At 36.9% G+C, this 18,982-nt stretch overlaps 1 protein-coding gene and 1 long non-coding RNA gene across 17 annotated transcripts in view; both read left to right on the forward strand.

The window, feature by feature from the left end:
• Positions 1–10,011, forward strand: part of LOC145164618 (transcription elongation factor SPT4 homolog 1-like) — a 34,329-nt gene extending 24,318 nt beyond the window's left edge. The window contains exons 5-6 of one of the 8 annotated variants that reach the window (XM_079083352.1): positions 5,831–5,894; positions 6,473–6,612. In XM_079083352.1, the coding sequence (XP_078939478.1) occupies positions 5,831–5,894; positions 6,473–6,478 (70 nt within the window). In that variant the 3' untranslated portion in view covers positions 6,479–6,612. Of the gene's footprint in view, positions 1–5,830; positions 6,221–6,472; positions 6,613–9,763 lie in introns of those variants that run through there. The other 7 variants (XM_079083357.1, XM_079083347.1, XM_079083379.1 and 4 more) reach the window with 7 other exon arrangements.
• A 330-nt stretch (positions 10,012–10,341) lies between these two features.
• LOC145164673 (uncharacterized) lies at positions 10,342–16,430 on the forward strand. Of its 9 annotated transcripts, none has more exons than XR_013739849.1 (15): positions 10,342–10,469; positions 10,554–10,909; positions 10,984–11,169; positions 11,257–11,385; positions 11,682–11,863; positions 11,952–12,089; positions 12,373–12,414; positions 12,503–12,550; positions 12,648–12,672; positions 13,422–13,503; positions 13,673–14,475; positions 14,721–14,812; positions 14,898–14,979; positions 15,404–15,560; positions 16,168–16,430. It is a non-coding gene; the product is annotated as an uncharacterized LOC145164673 (long non-coding RNA). The 9 variants fall into 9 exon arrangements; XR_013739843.1 differs by having other exon boundaries at positions 12,517–12,550; XR_013739845.1 differs by lacking the exon at positions 12,373–12,414 and having other exon boundaries at positions 12,479–12,550; positions 13,673–13,943; positions 14,348–14,475.
• The last annotated feature ends 2,552 nt before the right edge of the window (positions 16,431–18,982 follow it).

Below are 18,982 nucleotides of genomic sequence, written 5' to 3' on the forward strand. Positions count from 1 at the left end.
AAACGGGCAAAGGGAGAGGCTGTTGCCTTGGGAATGACCTGGTCAAAACTAAAGGAACGCATGATGGAGAAGTTCTGCCCTGACAGCGAATTGCAAACTCTCGAGGATGAATTCTGGAATCTGAAACAGGTGGGAGGCGACAACGCGACCTACACCAATAGATTCCATGATCTCTCGAGACTCCTACCTCACATGGTTCAACCAATGAAAATTGCAATACGCCGCTACATCAAAGGGTTACCACGCCAGATCCGTGATTCGGTGACCAGCAGCAGGCCATCTACCCTAGAATCCGCCATTGAAATAGCAGGTCAACTCAACGAGGACAATATGAACGATGGTGTCCTCCCACGCAAGGGTTCAAAGATGTCAACTGAAAAGCCGACCCCTGAGACCCCCCTAATTGTCAAGTCCGAGTCCTCCCACCGACATGACAAAAAGAAGCGGAATAGTCATCACCACAACCATGCTGTTATTACCCTTGGTACTCCTATCACCCAAGTCACCCTACAAGCCCAACCGAATAAAAAGCCGTATACCGGACCTCACCCCCTCTGTAACCACTGTAACTATCACCATATGACCACCAGCCCGTGTCGCCTCTGTACGAATTGTGGTCGCTATGGCCACTTGGCGGACACATGTCGTGCACCAAAACCTCAGCGACCACTCTATCTACCCTCAAATCAGCAAACACAAACCCGATATCCAACTAGAACATGCTTCAACTGTGGTGACCCCACCCATTTCAGAAACGCGTATCCTAGGCTAGTCAATATCATCAACACCCAAGCCCAGGCAAATCCAACAATGCAGGTTCCAGCTCCCAAAGGCCGAGCCTTTGTCATTACCGCAACCCAAGCAAAGACCGATAACAAGGTCGTAAATGGTACGTTTCTCATAAATGACTGTTATGCATCATTACTTTTTGATTCAGGTGCCGATAAAAGTTTTGTGTCTTTGGAATTTGAGCCCATACTTCACACATCTCGCACGATTCTTGATGAGTACTTTACCGTAGAAGTCGCCGATGGAAAATACGTTTCACTCAATGCAGTCATCCAAGATTGCACTTTCGATTTTTGCGGTCATAAATTTTCTGTCAATTTAGTTCCTATGGAACTTGGTAGCTTCAACATCATCGTAGGAATGAATTGGCTATCCCAAAACCATGCTGAAATAGTATGTTACGATAAGTTCATTCGTATTCCTCTCGCCGACGGTCAAAGTCTTCGTATTTATGGCGAGACTCATTCGAAAAAGCTTAGTCTTATGTCATGTACTCAAGCTCGATCATATCTACGAAAAGAATATATGGCTTTCTTAGCCCATGTGGTGGAAACAAAGGTCAAAGAAAAGAAGATCGAAGATATTCCGATAGTACGAGACTTTCCCGACATCTTTCCTGATGACGTATCTGGACTCCCTCCAGTACGTGAGCTAGAGTTCCGCATCGATCTTGTTCCTGAGGCTACTCCCATAGCCAAGTCTCCATATCGGTTGGCTCCAGCCGAGATGCAAGAATTGGCAAGTCAGCTCCAAGAATTAACCGATAAGGGATTTATCCGCCCTAGTACTTCCCACTGAGGAGCCCCGGTTCTCTTCATCAAAAAGAAAGATGGTTCGTTTCGTATGTGTATCGATTATCGGGAGTTAAATAAATTAACCATCAAGAACCGATATCCGTTACCTCGGATCGACGACCTTTTTGATCAGCTTCAAGGAGCTTCATGCTTCTCAAAAATTGACCTTCGCTCGGGTTATCACCAACTTCGAGTACGGGAAGAAGACATCCCCAAAACCGCTTTCCGAACCCGCTATGGTCATTACGAGTTCACCGTTATGCCTTTCGACCTAACAAATGCCCCTGCCGTATTCATGGACTTGATGAATCGGGTATTTAAACCTTATCTCGACCGTTTTGTTATCGTCTTTATTGATGACATCCCCATTTACTCCAAGACAAAGGCAGAGCATGAAAGACATCTTTGCCTAACTCTCCAAACGTTGCAAGGAAATCGACTCTACGCCAAATTTTCGAAATGCGAGTTTTGGTTAAATGAGGTACAATTCCTTGGTCATATTGTAAGTGATAAGGGTATTTTAGTCGATCCCGCAAAAGTTGAAGCAGTCCAGAATTGGAAAGCCCCACGTACCCCCAAGGAAATTCGGTCCTTCATCGGTTTAGCCGGGTATTACCGGCGTTTCATTTCAAATTTCTCAAAGATTGCTTTACCGCTTACTTCTCTCACTTGCAAGGGTACACCATTTGATTGGGGACCCAAGCAGGAATACGCTTTCCAAACCCTTAAACAAAGTTTGTGTGACGCTTCGATTCTTACACTCCCTGAAGGATCCGAAGATTTCGTGGTATTCTGCGATGCCTCCAATCTCGGTTTAGGTTGTGTTTTGATGCAAAGGGGAAAGGTTATAGCTTACGCATCACGACAACTCAAAATCCACGAAAGGAATTGTACGACTCATGATTTGGAGCTCGGTGCCGTGGTTTTCGCTCTTAAAATTTGGAGGCATTACCTTTACGGCACTAAATGCGTAATTTTCACCGACCACAAGAGCTTGCAACATATTCTTAATAAAAAGGAACTCAATATGAGGCAAAGACGATGGGTCGAGCTCCTAAATGATTACGAGTGTGAAATACGCTATCATCCGGGCAAGGCAAACGTCGTAGCCGACGCGTTAAGTCGAAAGAACATGCCCATGCATTTCATCTAATATGTTCTCCTATCTTGTCCAATCTCAGCGACCGAATTCGAGGAGCCCAACACTCGGCAATTACCGAAAATGACATGCCCACGGGAATTGATGGGGAGTTGGAAATTAAATCTGATGGTATTTTCTATTATCAAGATCGCATCTGGATCCCAGATCGTGACAATCTTCGTATATTCCTGATGGAAGAAATCCATAAAACCCGATATTCCATTCATCCGGGCACTGACAAGATGTATCATGGCCTGAGAACCAATTATTGGTGGTCGGGAATGAAAAAGGATATTGCTTTATTCGTGGCCTAATGTCTTACATGTTCCAGGGTCAAAGTAGAACATCAACGACCCTCTGGACTATTGGTCCAACCAGAAATCCCCAGGTGGAAATGGGAAGCGATCGCCATGGATTTCGTAACCAAACTTCCCCGTACCACAAAAGGACACGACAGCATTTGGATAATCATTGACCGTTTGACCAAATCCGCTCATTTCCTTCCCATCCGTGAAAATTTCAAAGTCGAAAAACTTGCTCGGATTTACATCAACGAGATAGTTAGTCGGCATGGCATTCCTCTCAGCATCATTTCAGATCATGATGGGAGATTTCTCTCTCGGGTTTGGCAATCACTTCAAACAGCCATGGGAACCCGCCTCGATCTCAGTACCGCCTATCATCCTCAGATCGATGGTCAATCTGAGAGGACAATTCAAACACTCGAAGATATGTTGAGGGCGTGTGTCTTGGATTTCGGAGGAAACTGGGACTCTCATTTACCGTTGGTGGAATTCTCCTATAATAACAGTTATCATTCTAGCATCAAGATGCCACCATTTGAGGCATTGTATGGCCGTAAATGCCGATCTCCTATTTGCTGGCATGAAATTGGTGAGTCCCACGTGATTCGCGCAACAGTGGATTCTCCAATCGTTGGTCCTGAGCTTATCCAGGAAACAACCGACAAAATCACTCAGATTCGCGATAACCTTCTCGCAGCTTGTAGCCGACAAAAGAGTTATGCCGACAAGCGACGCAAACCGCTTGAATTTACCATGGGTGACATGGTCATGTTAAAAGTGTCCTCATGGAAAGGTGTGGTTCGATTTGGACGCAAGGGTAAATTGGCACCACACTACGTAGGCCCGTTAAGATCATAAAAAGGATCGGACCAGTAGCCTACGAGTTGGATCTACCAACAGAGCTTAAGAAAGTTCACCCAGTATTTCATATAGCCAACCTCAAGAAGTGTTTAGCAGACGAGAACCTTCATGTTCCTCTCGAGGATATCCAAATCGACGAGACAATGCAATTTACCGAGAAACCCTTGGAAATTGCCGATCGAAAGGAAAAGCAACTCAAAAGAAGTCGCATTCCCCTGGTTAAGGTCAGGTGGCAGTCGGCACGTGGACCTGAGTATACATGGGAGCGTGAGGATCTTATGCGTACCAAATACCCATAACTTTTCTCTTAAGGTACTCTCTTCTTAAATTCCGGGACGAAATTTCCTAAAGTAGGGGAGATTGTGACATCCGCCTAAAATGGATTCGGGTCAACCCAACCCAATTGGAAATTTAATAAACCCTACTCAAAATTACTTGACGCTAATAGGATCAAAACTCATACACTACGATATAAATTGACGTTAATAGCAACATAGTATAGTACAACGTTATAACTATAATCAAATTAAATTATGATACCATATTAAAATCAAATCAAAGTATAATGCTCTAATTAAATTAAAAGAATCAAACTTGAATGCTATAATTAAACTTCAAATCAAAGTAGATTGTTATAATCAAATAATAACCTATCTTTTATAAAACTCCATTTTTATAAACTTTACATTAAATTTTATAAAACTCTATTTTTATAAACTTTACATTAAATTTTATAAAACTCTTATATTAATTATGTAAAAGATGCTTGTGTTAGTGGGAAATTATGAAGACCACCAAAAGCAAAAAGATTATTCCCATGGTCTCCCACTCACACCTCCCATCCACTTTCCTTTCCTTTTTCTCCCAACTCATTATTCTCTTCACCACTTAAACCTTCTCTATTCTTTCTCTCACTCTCAATCTCGAAATTCATCTAAGATATACTCATATTCCAGCCAAGTACAATCTATTATACTCAAATCTTCATCCCTCTTGAAGCATTCATCAAGGTATGTTGTTAAAAGTTTCAAATTCATACAAGAAACAAATTAAATCCACCAAACTATCTAAAATTCATTTTATGCATAAACCTGATTTTTCCCAGAATCCCATCAATAAAATAAGAAGTTCTGGAAATTTTCAGAAAATAACTTATTTTTATTGAATTACTATAATTATTGCAATAAAGTAGGACAATAATTCACATAAAATACTTTTTGCATTCAATAAATTCTGAGAAAATTCTGGGATGACCCATATATTGATTAAACATAATTTATGAAGTTTCATGCATTTATATTACTGTTTACTATTATTTATGAATTTATTGATTAATTAATAATGAAATATATAAAAAATACTTCCCATAGTCACAAATATCCGAAACCTATACAATGGGCTCTATATCATGTTATAAAACTATGGTTAATTTTACAGAATTTTTGGGAATCATTTATTATTTTTCTCGGATTTTGTTGTTGTTTAATCATTAAAGTATTAAATAAATACTAAAACAGTTCAGAAAAATATAAAAATTTTACAGTAATTAATATTGTATGAAATAATGATTTCCTAATAATTTCATAATTTTTCAATACTGTTTACTATTTAAAACCATTTTCGTAAGTATTTAAGCATGTAAAAATGCATTTTAATGATTATTTCATATAAATAATTGTTAAAATATGTAAATAATTATAATTTGGCAAGTTATTATTTTAATAAGAAATTATTAAAATCTGGCCTAAATTGAAAATATAAATTAATTATGCAACGTAATTAATTCAATTTAAAATTCATTTAACAAATGAATACCTTAATATTCTAATCAAAATGAATTATTGTTAATTCGTCTAATATAAGAATATGTGTCTAATTATTTGTATTAATTCTCCATTCTCGTTTAGCAGTTCCTAAACCAAAACTATTAATTATATTAGGTTCTACACCATTTTGACCCGAACCGTGTATCGTACGACACACGCATTTCGTTTTGGGACTAATGTGAGTAATCTACCCCATATTTTATAATTTTCAATACTTTTGGGGTGTATCATGTGGTTCTAATATGTTCCAACTTCATTTTATTGTTTTATCACAATTGAGACATTGTTGGGACATTTATACGTGAGTCATTAATTGTATAACTATTGTTTGTTTACGCTACATGTACTTATAGTGCATTACCATTTTTAGTCTAATCTCCATGACTATGCCCGTATTCTTGAGGTACGTTATGGACAATAATAGTGCTATTGGGTTGACCACCCCGCCTTGGGACGCTAAGGTGATTGATCGCACGTGGTTGAGTGTGTATGATGATTAGATGTTCCATCCTATATATATATATATATATATATATATATATATACATATGTATATATAGGGTGAGGACTTATTGTTGTTGTTATCATTTGTTAATCAATTTTTGATTTATAAACCGTTATTTCAAATACAATTGTTTGCCGACTTCAAAAGAAAACAAATTTCAAATTATAAATGTTTCAACTTCACAATTTTCTCTACTAAAATTAGATTACTCACCAACTCTCGTAGTTGACTTGTTTTTACCCATGATGCAGATTTGAAGAATGAAGTTGATGAAAAATAGGTTGTGCCTTAGAAATCCACAAGACTATTTAAATTTGATGTAATAAATGTTGTTCGTATTTGGATTTGTATTTGTATGTTGTGGATCTTGTTTGCATACTTAGTACTTAATTGAATCTAATCATATTATAACATAGTTGTCGTGAGACTTTGAACAATATATCACGCCTTGATCGATTCCGACAATGATCGGGGTGTGACAGATGCTCCGTCTAATGGGGGGGGGGGGGGTTCTGTTTTGGATTTTTTGTGTCCTCTTTCATCTCTCTGTCTAGGGTTTCGTTGTGTTGCTTTGGATCGTAGGTATCAACAATAATAGATGATGATGAATCAACATCAACTATCAATCTTGGAAAACCCCACAGGTGTTGAGAGGCGGCGAACTTACGAAATATCTGGTCTTGGTATTTCCTTCGTCAGTGACCGTCGTTGATTGCAAAGGGATCGGAATGTGACAACGAAATATCTGGTCGTCGCTTAAAGGTAGTCAGGCGAATCGATGACCTTAGGTTTCTCGATGGAAGGCGTCCACTATGGAGGAAAGTCGGAGCAGGCAGGTGGTTTGCGCCGGATTTGACAGACACCGGGGATCAAAGCAGCGTCTCCGCCAGCTGTGTTGGTTTATTGGATGGTCCTGCTTTTATTTCTCGTCGGAAAACACCATCTGAGAGAGGAGATCGGAAATGTGACGTCATAGTGAGGGAGTGGTGGTCGACGCGGTGGTTTCAAGGGCTACTTTTGGTGGGAGAAAGACACGAAGAACCCAGGCCACCACCATGGAGGTTTCGAAGGAGTGTGAACTAGGTGGGGTCAACTGAGGGTTTTGCCTTCGGATGGGTGAGAGATGGCCGGACTTCAACTTTCCGGTAATGTTTGACTGGCTCGTCGCCGGTGGTTTGTGAGAGCCAAGTGGGGCCCGATTTTGCTTTTTCTGTCCATTGAGGATTGGACCACATGGGTCCCACCCACATTTTTAACTTTTGGCTTATGGTGTACAGCCTGTATACACCCATACCCCTCTCCCTTTTTTTTGGTCGGTCATGTAACGACAAAGAGCCATACAACTGCTGTATCTGGTTTTTTCTTTGTTGATATGAAAATGAATCACCATTTTGTATACTATCTCTTTTTCCCTTCTTTTATATTGGTTACTTTTTGTATCATCCGTACACCCGCTTTTTTTCTTTTTTATTTTGACGAACCAGTAAACTGTAAGCCATGGTAATTCCCCCCCCCCCCCCCCCCTTTTTTTTTTGTCGGCTTAAGAGTGACAAGGCTTACTAGTGACAACTCATTGTTGTAATATTTTTCACAATTCACTGTAAACGTGAGCTGTAAAATATTCTCTGCGCATATATATTTGCTTTTTTTTATGCATTTGTCTTCTAGCTTGTATATGCGTTTTTTTGACTAACCATTAATTAAAATGGTAAAACCATAGGGGTAAAAGTAACTTTACTAGCTTTTGAAAATGTTCAAGGATTACAGCACAATGAAAAATGAGTTTTCTGGAATTGAGAAGATAAGAAATTAATAGAAACTTATTTCTTCTTTCAAATTTGCAAACAACTTGAATAATACTTGAGAATCCTAAACCAAATAGGATTTTCTGAAAAATATATAAACTGAAAGTGGGTTAAGACCCATCATAACTTCTCATCCCTTCTCTTTTTCTTTATGAGGGTTTTGTAAAATGTACAAGCCATATGGCTGAATGTACAAGTAAATGTTTCAGAAATTGAAGTTCTATACAAAAATAAAAAATCGTTCTTTTTTTTTGTAAACATATACACTAAACATGGAGTAGAAACTTCTCTTCTTCTCAGATTTCTTAGAAAGAACACCAAAATAAAAACGAAAATGGGTTAAGAACTCATGAGAAATTCCTTCTTCACTACTTGCTGAAGAACCCATCAAAATATAGACGAAAATTAGATCTTATGATGTCTTTTAAAACCTGAGTGTTGCTCAAATGATCTAAAACGAAACATATCTAGATATCTGAGCAAGAAACTCAACAGATCTGAAGATCTGAACGGGAAAAACTCAACAAATCAAGAGATCTGAACGAAAAGCTCATAAAAATTTATTTTCTCTTCATCCTTCTCAACAAAACCCCCAAATATGAACCAAGAACAAATCTAAGAAGATTTGTGTACACTTGGGGAGTGTTTGAGTGAAGGAAATCATATAGATCCATAGATCTGAACTAAAAAATATGATGGATCTACAGATCTAAGATATGGTGAAGCAAGTTTGAACAGATCTTGGCAAAAAAATAAACAGATCTGAACAAATGATACTAGAAAATAATCAGATCTGAGGAAACCTGAGGCTTTTTCTACTTGCTCGAATTCGGGATGGCGTCAAATGATGCGACATCGACCTCCGGCGACTCTTCTGGTCTTCTGTTGCGGCGGAGATCTGGATATCACAGTGCAAAGTCGTTAGAGCCGTCCCAGGGACTGTGCCCCAGGAGCGGACTCCGACGGTCAAGTTAGATCAGCTAGAAGATCTGAGATGGTTCTCCATAGCTGGAGGGAACCATCTTGGTGCTAGTGGTGGTGTATGGTGGTTGACGGCGGCGTGTGGCGTCTGAGCCACCCGGCCGGAGTATAGTGGCAGCTGAGCCAAATGGAAGGATCTAGTGGCGGCTGAACCACTTGGGGAAGAGCCCCCTCCATGGAGGAGGTACTGTTCATTATATAGGGGACAATTAGGTCAGGCCTTGGGCCAGCCCAATTTAGGCCCAGCTAGCAAGGAGCTGGCCGAGGTCGCCCGGAGGCGCCGGGCGGGGCTGGCGGGCGCGCACCAGGAGAGGATGGCAAGGGAGTGCAAGGCGAGGGAGCGTCTGGCCGAGCCGGCAGGAGAGTCCCCAGCAGGGCTGGCAAGGGAGTCCCCAGCAAGGCTGTCAAGGGAGCGCCAGGCGAGGCTGGCGCGCCGGAGCTGTCTATGCCATGCTAGTGGACCATATATCATCAGCACGTGTTGCTGTTAAATCCTATACCATACTAGGAACAGGTTAGTTTTGTACTTTTTTCACAATTCTCTCATTAGTTGGAATATTTTGTCGTGGTCATAATTGATAATTGGAAGTAATTTGTTATGTTAACAGGTAATTCAAGTGTTCAGGTTACTTTTTCCACACCTCACCACCACTTTGATATCTTTTGTGTTTTTTCCTATCACATTTATTTTGTTGTTTTGGTAATTTCCTTCAAATTATCTGATACGCTAACAGATAGTTGAATCAACCATTTCAGTTGATTATGAATGGACACCTCCTGATATGCTTTCCTTTCATAGAAGGCTCGAAAGGAAATGTTGGCGATGAAACATTGTAAAAAAAGTCACAATACAAAGGTCTGATGTTTGTTTCCCTTTATCCTATCTTAACAAGGTAAAAGAGTTACGAGCTTCTTCCTTTCGCTTTTCTATTCTTGGACCGTGATTCCATATGATAAACTCACTTTTTTTCTTATTGTGCATCTAAAAATCTACATATACTGTTCCTTATGTTCTATGTAAAAACTAGGATTATGATGCTTAAACAGATGGGATGGGATTGGATGGATCTATTGTATTCGGTAACGTTCTACTTATTATTATTATTATTATTTTGTTTTTTTTTCAAGAGGCATAACAGCTACGAATTCCATAAATGAAATTACTTTCTCATTATTTTATTTAGATTTATATTTTAATATGATGATCCACATTATTATATATATATTAAACTTGGCTTGCAAGATGAATAGTGAAGTTGTGTGCTTTTTGGCAAGAATAGTCTATGGATGTGTTGTTTCCGTTTGGGCATTTTATGGAAATATTCACATTCTTTTATAAACGTGTTGATGATCGTTTGGTTTTATCCGCTTCCTGATATTTCCCCTGCGTCCATATCTTCGAAATTTCAGATGAGCATCCAAACCTTCCGTTCTCTTTCTTCCTTCGGAGGTGCTAGAGAAGGTGAGCCGCCGCTTCCACCGCTTTCTAATTGTTTCAGTCTTTTCTATTCAGCCACCACCACCGTTGCTTACGTTTCTTCATCAGGTTTTGTCTGGTGCGTCTTCTTCAACCTCCTGACCCCAGCGCTCCACGATTGGGGGTAGTGGTTCGGTTTAGAATCTATCTGTCGGTTTATTCCACTTCCCAAAGTCGATTTTCGGACTCCATCACCGCCATCAGCCACAGCCAAAGACTCCATGGATGACTTTGAAGCACCAAAGGAGCTAAAGAAATCCGGTATGTACACCGATGTTTTCATCAACCTTCTTGCTCTCTTTCTACGACGTCCCTGCACCTTCTCCTTCCACCGTCAGCTTCTGCTATGTTTATCATCGTTCTTCTCAAATTTCTTGCTGATTTAGGGTTCAACCTCTATACCACTGTCAATTCGCCTTTTGCAGGTAAGCAATCTTTGATTTCAGCTTTTTAATACAATTCGATTTTCAGATTTGTTGCTGATTTAGCGTTCATCCAGGGTATTAGAAACGAAGTGAAGTCTAGCTTTGCCTACCGTTGTCGTCGATTTTGATTTAAAATTTCGACATCTTCACCAGCTGTACATTTTTTTTAGTGTTTCATTTCGATTTTCACCTTCTCTGTTCTAACATCAACCAAGAACTGATTCGGGCATAGATTTTTGTTTGGCGTGGAGTGGTAATTGGTAACCTTCGTTTTTCTCTTCTGTACAATCCATCGTTGTTAGTTTGTTTTATTTTCAGGTTTGTGTTCATCCTCTTTCTCCTCCCAGGCACGCGCATGGTCCAGCGGCAGGACAATCCGGTGACTTCTCATCTTCGACACCGTCTTCAGGGAAGAGACGAAGGGGTAGACCTCCCGGTTGTGGAAATAAATAACAGCTTGATGCTTCATGTAGTTGGTATATTCTTATATACATACCAATTCAGATCAAACTCATACGTAGATTCAATTATTTATTCATTGTTTTCATCAACACTTTATTCACGTTTTGCATATTATATTACCCGTTCAGATCCTTATTTTATTAGCTTTGTGATTAAGTTGATAGATTCTGATGAAATCATGAATGTGCACATATTAAAATAACATCAGAGGATGATGCTAGACTGTATTTTTCACATTTTCTTTGTTTTTTTCTTCCATATTCTTCTTTAGCTGAAATGGGGTTTTCTTCTATGTATCTAATTTTCACAGGAATTTGAAACTAATATTTATGCACACCACCTGCTCGATAAAATGCCTGAACCGAATCTTATTATTTTTTCCTTTTTAAAAGCCCATAAAAATTTCCACGCCTGCTTCTTAGTTGCTGCATATCTCTCAAATCGACCAGCTAAATCCCCCACCGACACCGACTTCCAAAATTGCAGCTTTAGGTTAGACTTCCAAACCAGAGGTGACATACTATTATTTTTATGTCATTGTTTTGCTTTATCTGTAACATTTTTCTGATGTATTTTGAAGCACCCTACAAATTTGGCTACTCCATTCAACACAACGGTTGTGTCGAGGTTTTTTTTTACTCCAGAACTACGAATCGCTAGACTTTCAGCAATTGATTCGACACAACAATGGTATCAAGGGATAGAAAAGGACAAGCAGGTAAAAAACATCTACTGTTTCCAATTTTGAGTGATTAATTTAGGATTATCTTTAACTAATTTTTTCTATTGAATTTAGGAGTAAGAAAATTATTGATTTCGATTAGTAATTTGAGATTCAATATTAAGAACACAAATTGTTTATTGTTAATTTTGCTCGATTCTGCTATAATGGTTTGGTTATGTGTTTTAACTGATTCTGCCTGTTGTTCTTCTGCATTTGTCGTCTGCCTTCCTTCGCTTTCTCCACCTGCTTCCAATTTGGGTGTTACTCTTTTATGCAGGATGGAGATATTATAAATATTGATGTCACCGTTTACTTAGATGTAAGATTATCATATTCTTTTTTTATAGAAATATTATATATTTTTTTATCCATCTTTTTATTAGGGTTATCATGCTGATACCTCAAAGACATTTTTATGTAGAAATGTTGATGAAGCCACAAAACGACTTCTAGAGGTACACCTCATATTAAAATTGATGAAGATTATTAAAATTAATAGAATTTTTATCTTTATTTTTAGTTTTTTGAATTCTGTTTCTCCATTGATGACAGGTCACTGAACAATGCTTGGAGAGAGGTATTTCTGTTTGCAAAGATGTTTCTCCATTGATGACACGTGTGCAGTATATTTTTCTTATGTAATATGTAAAATGGCAAAGGAAGTTGGTAACCACCGCATACTCTTTTTTGGGTTAAAAACTTCATGATTTCATAGTTTTTGACCAAACTGCCATTGCATACAGCTTCTTTGGTAAAAGTTACTGACTTGAAGAGTTTTTAACGAAAATTTCCCGTGTATACAGTTTAACTAAAATACCTGAATTTGAAAATTTTAAACAAATTTAATAGAATTACATTAGAATAACCTTAATAAAATATTAGATGTTACTTTTAGGCAAAGTATGACAAGTTTTGGTTGACTTTCGATTCATACATATCTAACAGTGGCTCACTTTCAATTCTTTTTTAGATTTAGGTTTTTTTTTTCAAATTTAGGTGGCAACAACAGTACATAGCAGCAAATTTTCTATTTGAACTTTTTTTTTTTGTTTTTTGCAATTTGTTTTCATTTCCTTTTCTAAAAACCAAAATACATTGCCATTTGGTCAATTTTCCATTTTTAATTGACAGCTACACTAAATAGCAACGTACTTTGAATTTACACATTTATTTGGTTTATGCAATTTGTTTTCATTTTTTTTACCAAAAGGAAAAATATATTCCTATTTGTTACAAATTTAACCACTATTATCAGCTAATTGATATGTTTTTTAATAGTTAATTAAATAGAACTTTTGGTAATTCATTGAAATATAATGTTTGCAGTTGCCTTCCACTATTACAACAGATTTCGCCACATGGGCAACAACGGATATTGTTCGATGCCTAATCTTCAACTAAGAATCAGGTAAATAAACCATACTTGAACATCCGAATAATTTTTATTTATTTATTTATTTATTTTTTAAGTTATGCATGAACTTTAGATTAATTTTCAATTTTAGAAGTTACCTAACAAAGCCGACGATTGAACATCCCAAAGTTTTGATATGTTTTTTTTTCTTTTCTTTTCTCAGGACTTATGGAATCTAAGAAAGCCGACAATTGAACTTATTAACATACTGGAACACACACTAATCAACAAATTGATTTTGTTTTTTTTTTTTTTTTTTTGCTGTGGTGACTTTGCTTTTATCAGATACGTGTGTTGTCATATTATCAAATGTTTTTTGAGCTAGCCAATGTTATACTTAGACAACACTTAATGAGGAAAAAACCATGAAGTATTTGATCCGTGGAATCCGGCTCTTCGGTTCGATCCCATCAACCAAAGGATAAACCCATGAAGTATATATTTCGATAAATAGCTTATCCGACAACAAAAAAATTATCCATGACGAAACAATATTACTGCCCCATAACAATACTCAAACTATAAACAAATAGTTGATCAAACAACATTTACAAAAAGAACAAACAACAGAAATCCGACCCCGCAACGCGGGGACTCCCCACGTAGTTTTAACTATGATGGAGTGAGTCTTACCGATTCCTTTGTCTGTTTTAGGTCGCCAGCTTCACATTCTGTTTACATTCTTGTGACTTTTTTTCTTGAGCATTTATATTTTTTTACCTTGACCTTGATATAACATATGATAAAAAGATTGAATTTTATACAGTTTTTGGACAGGCTTTGACCAAGTATTTGATATGTTTTATCCATTAAGTGTTGTCTTTTTCCATTGTCTCAGTTTTCCGATTTCAAGTTTTGATTTCCAATTTCAATTTTGGCGGGGAGAGAGAATTAAGCGAACAACGTAAACAGAATGTGAAGCACAGATGGAGATCATTAGTATTTTGAAGAACAAAGATGGTACAGGTAACATAATATTTCTATATCCGTTTTCTATATTTTTCATTCTCTGCTTTAAGTCCTCTGTTGCACGATTGCTTTTCCGCCATTATGGAATTTGATTCTTTCTTGCTTTGAGAGTGGGTCACAAAGGAGGCAGTGGTAGAGGTTTTGTGCTCATATGGAATTGGGTTTCTTTTCCTGTGTGGTGCTCCTTCGATATTTGCTTCAATTTTAAATTCTACTTTCATTGCTGCTTATTTTATGAATAGAGGAGGTAAGCATTTGATCCATTCGGTAGACGCACAAAGAGCCATATTGGTCGATCGCCTTTTAATGAGAAAAAAATAACCCCTTATTATAGGTATTTAAATGATCTTTTCTTTTTTCAGATTTATGTATTTATTTTATAATTATTTTATCTTATTCTTGAATTTATAAAAGTGCAGATCTTTTACTGAAATCAACAGAAGATGACCTAAAAACATGGCCATACAGGTTACGGGAAGAAATTATTGGAAGTGTCAAAAGGTAATTTTTTTCTTAAGGATGACTACTGTGACGCTCCAAAAAATATTAATCAACACAGATGATTCCTTTTCAACGTAATTTCATTAAACCTGTTTGGCTATTCTAATACTTAAACAACGGTGCTGGCTTTTCTTGAATTTGGAGAATTGTTAATTTCAATCAACTCTGGAGCTGCTTTAGTGTAATTTCGGTAAACACAAAGAAATTGGGTCCTTTGTTATTTTAATTTCCATTATGGTATGGTCAGTTTTGTAGATATGCCATATATAAGTAATATTAAAACGTGTATCATGATATTTTCTTCTACAACATGTATTTTCCTTCGGTCTAATTTTTATGATATTATATCATAATTTACACATTTAACAAGCAGTTATATTAAAACATGTATTTTTTTTTTTTTTTTTTTTTTTTTACATTTTAGATGGGGAAAATGGGAGAGAAATTGAATGTGGACTTCATCATATCAACTGGTGACGACTTTTACGACGATGGATTAACATAGAATAAAGATCCTTTGTTTGTTGAATCAGTTAGTGAAATATATACAACAAAGAGCTTACAAAAACAATGCTACTCAGGTAATTTTGTTTACTATGAAACTAAATAGAGAAAATAGTAAAAGGATAAAATTGTTCTATAATATAAATATATAATGATTTTATTTTTTATTTTGTAGTGTTGGGAAATCATGACTACATGGGCAATGTATTTGCACCATATCAAATGGCTTTGTCTTAGGTCCTTTATTGTCGATTTAGGTTTTTTATTTTATTTTTTTATTTTTAAACAAAGTCTATTTTTTTGTTTGGCTATTTTAATAGGTTTATTAGTAATCTTTTAGTTTTAGACAAATATGTAAATGTTTTTTAGTAAAAAAAATTAAGGTTAATCTACAAAATGCGTTGCCATTTTAATAGGATTATTAGTAATCTTTTACTTTTATTTCTGTTTTTTGCATTTTTTTTTTCTTTTTTTACTAAAAGCCAAAACACATTGCCATTTGGTGCAATTCCCATATTTAGGTGGTAAACGCAGTAAATAACAATGTACTTTAAATTAACACGCTTTTTTTCTATTTTTTTATTTCCTGAAAATTTACATCTTTATAAGTTATAATATATAATTTTCTATAACCCAATAATTCAATAATTGAATCTTTTCTCTTTCTGTTGTTGCGTGATATAGGAGCCTGCTAAGCAGAGGACCAATGCATGCAATTTAGACAGACCACATATGTTTGCTCAAATTAAGAAGTTCATGAAAGTTTCAAATGAGTGGCCCCTCCTGAAATGAAGCCGTATACAACATGTGTATTTATTTGAATTAACTTAGTTTATTGTTATGTAGTAATGTTATATAGTGAAGACGAATATTTGATTTCTTTTTCTATTAAAAATCTTGATAAATAAACTGGTATGCAATCTATTTATTGTTTGTTTTTGACTTAATCCGGAGTAAATGACTTATTTAATGGGTTAAGCCAAAAACTCGGCTTAATGTATTAAGATACTATGTATTTACCTATTTGTCCTGTTTTTTTCTTCCAAATCCATTAACATTTACATGGTTGCCAACGAGAAAAGCTGTACCCAAGTCGCAAAGGGATTAATGGCCAAAATCTATAGATGGAACTAAATCCTGGATTATCCAGATTCAGTGACCCATGTACTTTTTGAAGCATTTTGGAAAGCGGGTGTGTCATGTATTCTTTTTGAATGCAATATTTTTCTACAGAAAGATGTAAAAGCATGTCCATTGTAATAGCAAAATCATCGAAAACAATAAACAAATACCTCAACTCATGTCCATTATACTAATGCTTCCACATGTTTCCAGTTTCGCCTTTTGTGCATGCATTTAGGGTGGCAAAATACTTTTTTTTATCATATATTTAATCAATAACATGTTTAACAATCGGAATAAAGCTACCCCACAACAGTGTTCAAAGTATAAACAAAGTATAAACAAATAGTTCATGAAAGAATATTTACAGATTAGTTCTTTTTATCATCATAAACACTGCCTATTATGTTAAAAAGCTACCACATAACAGTGTTCAAAGTATAAACAAACAACGGAAAAAATTGTCGCATCCGACCCCCACGTAATAATTAATTTGGAATTAATTTAGTGATCAAAAGAGACTAATTGAATTAATGAGGACTAATTGTGTAAATCAGTGATATATATATATTGTTTGGGCTATTGATCCATGTTGGGCTAAGTTTATGTAAGTATCCATGAAGAGTTAGCCCACATGAAATATGGATCATAACCTAAGTGTATGGATTAGGGTTTACCCATGACCCTTGAATTCCTACACTATATATATGACACCCCTTTGGCCTAAAATTGGTTGAACATGCATTCTTGGAGAAGCATAGCCGAATTTTAGTGCTCCATATTCTCTCTCAAAATTCCTTTTTTCATGGTGTTTGTGAACCATTTGAGGCATCATATTTGAGGTGCTAAGTTCTTAAAGGCCAAAACTACAAGCTACAACAAGAGGTAATTCTATAACTCATTTTATGTTGTTTATGTCAACTTCAACGATTCATCACACTGACTACTGAGACGAGTTCTGCCGGAATCTCTGTGCCAATATCTGAAATCAACAAAATGTTGCTAAACTCTATCCCAAAGACATGGGATATGAATGTTGCCGTCATCAAGAAAACAAAAGATCTTAATGGATTTAGTCTGGCTGAAACCATGGCAATCATCAAAGCTTGTGATCTTAATGACAAACAGAGGGAAATCAATCATGTGAACTCTTACTCAACTGCTAATCTCGGGATATCTACAAACAATGCCTTCTCATCTTTTACAACTCCTCAAAGTCAAGTGTTTGCTGCTCCACAACCATCATCTTATGTTACTCCAACTTCAATGCCTTATCCACAAGCTGCCTCTTCTTCAAAAGCTCCTGCTTCAGTATTTGTTCCAAAGGAAGCCGAAGAGAATATTGCTCTTGCATCTGGATTGGTGAACTGCTACAACGCTTTTGTTGCTGGCGAGTTGCCTCCTCAGATTTCATTTTCCGATCTTGATTAGATACACCCTGAAGATGTTGAAGAGATGGACATCACATGACATATTGCGATGGCGGTATTCAGGGCAAAGCAATTTGCGAAGAAGACAGGGAAAAATAATTAGGGAATGAATGCGGAAAAGAAGGTGGGTTTCAACAAGGGAAAGCTTCGTTGCTTCAACTGTCAGTAGCCTGGTCACTTTGCTTGTGACTGTCAGAAGCCTGACAGGAGGGTGGACAATGATCGAACGATGGTGCTAGTAGGAAACAACCGAGGAGCTGCTGCTGCTAAGAATGAGACTACCAATCTGGCAGTGGTAGCTCAGTCATTTGACTGGGAGGACCAGATTTAGGCCCTGAACATTTCAGGACCTGAAAATGCCCATCTGGCCCAGATCAATGGCATTTCTGAAGATAGAGCTGAGATGGACCTTGAGGAAGAATTGATGGAGCTTCAGTTTGCATTCATGGTTTCTACAACCCCTAAACCGGAGAAAAAGGAGGTCAGTCAAAATTCTTGCTCTCAAACATGTATTGATACTAATAAATTCTTACGTGAGTAGATAAAATTATTGCGTAGACAGAATGAGGACCTGAAGTATGAGGGGTATAACCTTAGAAGAGGCCAGATACCATTAAAATAACAATTAGAGGCCAAGATTAAGGATTTTAGGCAGTTGCAGGAAGATTATAGTAACAAATGTGAGAATTACAACTTCATTAAGAAACAACTTGCCTCTGTGACTGACGAACTTGACACATTGAAAATCCGTTTTGAAAATGCTGATTTTAACTTAAAAAATTCGATGTGTAAAGTGAGAAAGTTGCAACGATGATAGAAAAACAAATGAAGTGGAAGGATAAGAAACAAGTAGGTCTAGGTTATAGTAGCGTTCTTCCTCCTCTCAATCACAACTATTTTGCTACACATATGACCCAGGAAGAAATGGACAGAGAAGAACATCTGTA

Source organism: Lactuca virosa, chromosome 1 (genome assembly GCF_052849685.1).
Source record: "Lactuca virosa cultivar CGN04683 chromosome 1, Lactuca_virosa_CGN04683_v6, whole genome shotgun sequence".
In the NCBI taxonomy this organism is placed as follows: domain Eukaryota; kingdom Viridiplantae; phylum Streptophyta; class Magnoliopsida; order Asterales; family Asteraceae; genus Lactuca; species Lactuca virosa.